Source organism: Amphiura filiformis, chromosome 15 (assembly GCF_039555335.1).
Source record: "Amphiura filiformis chromosome 15, Afil_fr2py, whole genome shotgun sequence".
Taxonomy (NCBI): Eukaryota; Metazoa; Echinodermata; class Ophiuroidea; order Amphilepidida; family Amphiuridae; genus Amphiura; species Amphiura filiformis.
Window position 1 is genome coordinate 3,179,899 of NC_092642.1, and position 6,796 is coordinate 3,186,694.

General features: G+C 42.1%; 2 protein-coding genes across 2 annotated transcripts; both read left to right on the plus strand.

The window, feature by feature from the left end:
• The first annotated feature begins 1,061 nt into the window (after window positions 1-1,061).
• On the plus strand, window positions 1,062-2,669 carry LOC140172064 (uncharacterized). Its single transcript, XM_072195412.1, has one exon. The coding sequence runs from the start codon at window positions 1,062-1,064 to the stop codon at window positions 2,667-2,669; it is 1,608 nt and encodes a 535-aa protein (XP_072051513.1).
• Window positions 2,670-3,432: 763 nt separating this feature from the next.
• LOC140172065 (uncharacterized) lies at window positions 3,433-3,804 on the plus strand. The gene has a single exon (XM_072195413.1). The coding sequence runs from the start codon at window positions 3,433-3,435 to the stop codon at window positions 3,802-3,804; it is 372 nt and encodes a 123-aa protein (XP_072051514.1).
• The last annotated feature ends 2,992 nt before the right edge of the window (window positions 3,805-6,796 follow it).

The following is a 6,796-nucleotide window of genomic DNA, read 5'->3' on the forward strand; positions in this document are numbered from 1 at the left end:
GATTAATTAACATAATGAGCAATAGGTGAAAACAATTTTGACAAAAGGAGTTGTCCTTGTCAATTTGTAGACATGTACTTTTGATTATTTACATAGCTTCTTCTCCAATCACTGTGTAAAACATCCATCCAAAAATCTGATTGCTATTATTATATGGATGAATGGACATATCACAAAAGGATTGCTTATCTCAATAGGGCATGTACTTAAGCATTTTTTTTTTTTTTTGACCGGCGTTATTGGGCGTTTTATCGGAGGTCACCGAGTAATGCCGAAGATCAAAATCGATTTTATGTATTGTGTATGTATCATAGGACGCTCGTATTAATTTCGTTTATTCATTGGATGTGCAACTCATATTTTATTAAATTATCGTAATTTTGTGCAATACATGTTGGGTGGTGGAATTCAACAGCATCGACGGAGCCGGAGGACCAGTGAATGATTGTTATTATTGATGTACCTGACTTTGTGATTTTATTCCAGCAGTAGACAACATGGTAGAGTAAATCTACCCAGACAGCGGCAGGACTCGACGGAAGTAACCTGATTAATAGTTCGTGATTTTTGTATGCACCGTGTGAAGTGTTATTGTGCTTGTTGATTGATGTCACCAGGTAAGCAGAGACTAGAGACAGGATTATTACACTACATCCAGCATCCAGAAGAAGGAGACGTTTTAGCTTTTACATTTTTATGCACCTTTTAAGGCTTCATTTTGTTTGACGTATCAGTGAAATAGTGATTTTGTGAATATGTGATCTAGTGACTTTGTGATTGTACCAAGTGACTTAAGTTTAGTATAACTTTTGGCCCAGCCAACTGGTTACACAGTAGTTTTGGCCCATGATGGATAGACATACGCAAACAAATCATCACAGCAGTAAGTTCTGCAGAGACTGCGACAAAGGCGATTCAACAGCCAGACCACGCAGATGGGTGAAGTGTGGGGATTGTGATCAACATTTTCATGCTAGTTGTAGGAGAATACAGGAGAAAGAATATAGACTCATTGTTAGAGGACGGAATGGTATTGTTCGGAGTGCGCTTCACCATGTACAATGTGCACCGAACCTGTCAAATTTGGACAGAGAGCACTAGACTGTGACAAGTGTGGGGCATGGACACATAGTTTATGTGGTGAAATGGATAACGATTTGTATGACGAAATAGTTAACACCAATTTTGACTGGATGTGTCCAATATGTGAGGCAACTCATTTTGATAGCTCATTCTTCTCGTCATCAAGTGACAACTCGGACCCAGAGTGTAGTACACAGGAGACGGGAAAGAAACAGAGTACAAAAGCTAAGCCAAAGTCATCTCACCTCAAAACCGTAAAGGGTTTTACCATATTGAACATCAACTTTCAAAGTATCATGAATAAAAGGAGTGAATGGGAATCATTACTTCATGACATCAAGCCAGACTTTATTCAAGGGACTGAAACATGGCTCGAAGCGTCCATAGACAATGCTGAATTCCTCCCAGAGGAGTATACAGCATTTAGGAAGGATCGTCCTAATGATAGACATGGTGGCGTTATATTTGTGTATAGAAAAGACATTCCAGTGATTCGTCGTCTTGATCTGGAAGGTGACAGTGAGAGCATATGGTGTCAGCTAGACATTGAGGGCAGGCGCTCTCTGTTATTTGGCACAGTGTACAAACCGAGACACGATGATATTGACACAGTGATTGATTTCAAGAATACACTTGAAATCATAAACAGTTATTCAAAATTGAAAGACATCATCATACAGGGTGACTTCAATCAACCCAATGTCAACTGGGATGACTGGTCGGTTATCAAGGATCACTCGGCCTCAAAGGAAACAGCTGAGCTACTCATGCAAGTTTTGCAAAACAATGGACTGGACCAGCTAGTTAAGCGTCCTACAAGATTAAACAGCATCTTGGACCTTGCAATGACAAACAACGCATCAATTGTAGGGGAAGTTGATGTAATTCCTGGCCTGAGCGACCACGAGATGGTAAAGACTGTTTGGAAGATTGGACTGAAACGTAATCGGAAACCCCCAAGAAAAATTTACTTGAGACATAGGGCAGAGACAGATAAAATCAAACAAGACTTGAGCAAATTTCAGGAGGAATACAGTAGCAGTAAGAACAACAATTCTGTTCAGAAGAAATGGGACAATTTTGAATCAAAAATCAAGGAAGTTATGGAAGCTCATATTCCATCCAAAATGATCTCCAGCAGATGGAATCTACCATGGTTCCAAAGGGAACATAGAAGAATGTGCAGGAAGAAACGAAGACTGTATATCAAAGCAAAGTTAACTGGTGATCAAGCTCATTGGGATGAATACAAGGAATTCAAGAAAGTGGTTAGAAGGACATTAAACAAATCCAGAAGAGACTATATTAATGGCACCTTAGCTGAAACGGTGAAAGAAAACCCCAAAGCATTCTGGTCTTTTATCAACAAGATCAGGAAAGAAGAAGCTGGAGTCGCTGACCTTAAAGTCAACAATAAGATCGTCACGTCAGATGGTGATAAAGCTGAAGTCCTCAGCAGTCAATTTGCCAGTGTTTACACAAGGAAGAGACATCACATATTCCGTCATTGGGGAGGAGTAACGTACCTGACATACCACACTTGGTTATCTATGAAGATGGTGTCCTCAAGCAACTCAAGAACCTAAAGGACAATAAAGCTCCAGGCCCTGATGGAATCCCGCCGTGGATATTGAAGATGACAGCTGAAGAAATAGCTCCGGTGTTGACGGATCTGTTCCAGTGCTCTATTGACGAGGGCTATCTACCGTGGCAGTGGAGAGAAGCCAACATCTGTCCCATATTCAAGAAAGGCGATAAATCGGACCCCGCAAATTACAGAGGAGTGTCACTGACTAGTGTTGTGAGTAAGGTGTTGGAGCATATCGTGCATTCGCATGTGATGGACCATCTAGAGGCTAATAGTATACTGGTTGATGCCCAGCATGGCTTCAGGGCGAAACATTCTACAGTCACCCAGCTCATCCTTACAGCTCATGACCTCACTAGCAGCATAGAAAGAGGTGAAACAGTGCACATGGCAATCCTTGATTTTGCCAAGGCCTTTGATAAGGTCCCTCATGAAAGGCTATTGGGGAAACTGGAGTATCATGGAATAAGAGGTCCCATCTTGAACTGGATGAGGCACTTTCTTACTGCCAGGACACAGAAGGTGGTCTGTAATGGAGCAACATCTGAACCAAAGAAAGTCATATCAAGTGTTCCTCAGGGTACCGTGACAGGCCCCTAGACTTCCTGATATACATAAACGACCTTCCTGAGAATCTACGCTGTACTGCAAGACTTTTCGCAGACGATTGCGTACTTTATGCATCGGGGAAATCAACAGCGGAATTTGAAGTATTGCAGGAAGATCTAAACAAGCTAGAAGAATGGCAAAACACCTGGTCCATGTCCTTCAACCCCAGCAAATGCTCTGTTATGAAGATCTCTAACAGCAAATTACCACCTGACAAGGCCTACACTTTCTGTGGGGAAACACTGAAGGAAGTTGACTCCCATCCTTACCTAGGTGTGGAACTCGACAGCAAGTTGAGATGGAATGTTCATTACAACAAGACAACAGCCAAGGCAAACCGTGTCCTTGGCTTCCTTAAGAGGAATTTGTGGCACTGTTCAAGGGAGATCAAAGAGAATGCCTACAAAACTCTTGTGAGACCAACACTGGAGTATGCAAGTAGTGTCTGGGATCCATACAGGAAGGGAGATGTACAGTCATTAGAAGCAATCCAAGCGCATAGAGAATTGTCTCTATGCGCTTGAGAATTCAACAATATAAATAATGGTAGCTCTATTATAATACACATTAATGTTTTAAGCAGATAAAATTCCAAAATATAATACGTTTTCTGCCTTTGCTTGTCACGTGGTAGGCCTATGTTGAAGTTGCGATAATATTTTTAAATAAGTTTCAGATGAATAACAAGAAGACAAATGGCCGAGTGGTCTAAGGCGCTAGGCTCATAGAGTACTAAGCGTTGCGCCGTGAGTTCGAACCCCGCCTCTGCCAAACTTTAAAAGAAGTAAATTAAAATTTGAATTTTTAAATTTCATATTTGGGAAATGTGACTGGGAGAATTTATGTATGGTGTGGAGTGGTGTGATAGGGCATGTACTTTAACTGGCCGGCGCGGTCCGGTGACTAAGTCTTTATTGGGCGTTTTATCGGCAGTCAACGAGTAATGTGGTTGTGGTACAGAAAAGTCGGCTCCTCAATTTACTGTACAGCAGCGTGGATTTCTTTCAAAAACTTACTGGCAAACTGGCAGCTATGTTGAGACGCAAAGAAGATTCATTAGACGATAGTGTATAACGTAAAGAAGTTTGACGAGCACGGAACTGTCAGGAATCGGCAGAGTGAAGCTTCAGGTGCTCGTAAGACTGCAAGAACTAGAGCGAACATTGCAGCTGTCCGGCAAGCTTTAAGGCGGGCTTTAAGGCGCAACCCCAACAGTAGTTGTCGTCGAAATGCTGTGCCAAACATCCCACGTTCTTCATTTAATCGTATCGTGCCATTTTTCAAAGGTATCCGAGTCGTTTTTCATCGATTTTACATTATTGTATGCCACGCCAAAACAAATAAAGGTAGCGTGCTGAAATTAACAGAATAAGTAGGAGACATATCCAACATTATAATGCTGGTATCAAAAATAGATACACTGCCCGTCTTCTATTTTTAGTTATTTTTGCAAACACGGTACAAATCATTCTGGGACACCCTGTATTAAGGGCTGGTGACTCAAACTTTTCGCGCGCTGTGCATGTGTTCTTGCACACAATCTTTCATTATATAATGCAAATATTTTGCGCATATAGCGCGCCTTCTTTACACACACAATTAAATTTTAACTCACTCCACACACTTCCTTTGCTCTAAAGTTTTGATGCGCTCCTCGCCTTTGTTCCGGCAATGAATAATTTGTCTTGAGTCTGTGTAGGTGGAAGTGGGTGGGTGGGGGGTGGGGGGGGGCATAATAATTTTCGACCCAAGTTAGGGTTAGGGGTTAGGGGTTAGGGGTTAGGGGTTAAGGGTTAGGGTTAGGGTTAGGGTTAGGGTTAGGGTTAGGGGTTAGGGTTAGGGGTTAGGGGGTTAGGGTTAGGGGGGTTAGGGTTAGGGTTAGGGGGGGGGGTCTAAAAAAAATTGTGCCCGCGATAGGAGGGTCATAAAAAATTTTACTCCGGTCACCGACCCCCCCCCCCCCGACGAAGAAAATGACATCCCCTAACCAAACCCTAACCCTAAAACACAGGGTGCACAGGGTAAACCAGAATTATACCTGGGTAATAATAATAATTCCTATTCATGTTTTAGTCCAAGACACAATGTTTATCATCACCGTTCAACATCTTTATTAACCACTCCCGTTTACTAACTGCTCCTGTTTACTCTACTAGCTCCCGCTAGTTTTGAATAAAATAAACACACTATCTGTGGTCATCTTGTGACTCCCTACATTTTGGTCATCAAAAGTATTATGCCCACCCCGTATTTTTCTTTCCGAAAATTTATGGCCCCCCTGTATATTTGGGATCCTCCTTCCAACGAAAATGATAGCCCCTAAGGGGTATTTATGGGGCTCAAACTCAGTGACAACAAACCTCACAACCAGGGGAACATTTTGCAGGGGTCATGTCAAATCTTAGAATTGCTGCATTTTCTGGCAATATGTAGGGGTACGGAGCTCAAACTCAGTGACAATGAACTTGATGAGAAGAGTAACATTTTGGAATATTTTGCATGGATCAGGTCAAAGGTCAGCTGGGGTCAAATCTTCGAATTTCAATATCTGGACATCTGTAAGGGTACGGGGCTCAATCTCGGCGACAACCTCATGACCAGGGGAACATGTTGGAACATTTTGCAGGGAGCAGGTCAAAGGTTAGCTGGGGTCAAATCTTCGAATTTCAATATCTGGACATCTGTAAGGTGTGCGGGGCTCAATCTCGGTGACAACCTCATGACCTGGGGAACATATTGGAACATTTTGCACGGGTCAGCTCAAAAGACATCATTCTGGGGCCAAATCTTAGAATTGCGTTATCTGGACATCTGTAAGAGGTACAGGGCTCAAACTCGGTGACAACTCATGACCAGGGGTGAATTATGGAACATCTTGCAGGGGTCTGGTCAAAGGTCATGGGTCAAATCTTAGAATTGCATTTTCTGGACATCTGTGAGGAGTACAGGACTCAAAACTCGGTGACAACAAACCTCATGACAGGGGAACATTTTTGGAACATTTTGCAGGGGTCAGATACCTCCACAACACCAACATGCCCCAGCTAGGTTTGTGGTCTATGACCACCATTTGCCTCTAGTTATATTTCAATCCTGCCTACGACCCTGGGCCTCCCTATTGAATACTGTAAGGAACATAATAATTACCGCCGTTGTAAAACATGACTTTGCAATAACGAAATTGCAACAAGTATTAGAAAAAACGTACAGATGTTTCTTATCATTCGACAACACAAATCCTTTAGAATATTTTAGTCGTTGAAAAGTAAATTAAAGACGTAAGACCTTAATTAAGCATTTGAAGGTAAAGGGTTTTTGCGTGTTTTCTCCGATCACTAGCTGCATCTTTTAGCTCGAATTTAATACTTCATTCGTTCAAGAAATAAAGACACGACGATCCCAAAACTGAAGGAAGATGCCGATTTAAAAGTTGCAGTTTGCTCCATTGCATGCCCTATTGATTTGTACACAAAGCGTTCACGAACAAGAGAACCAGCGCCATTCTTCCATTGATTA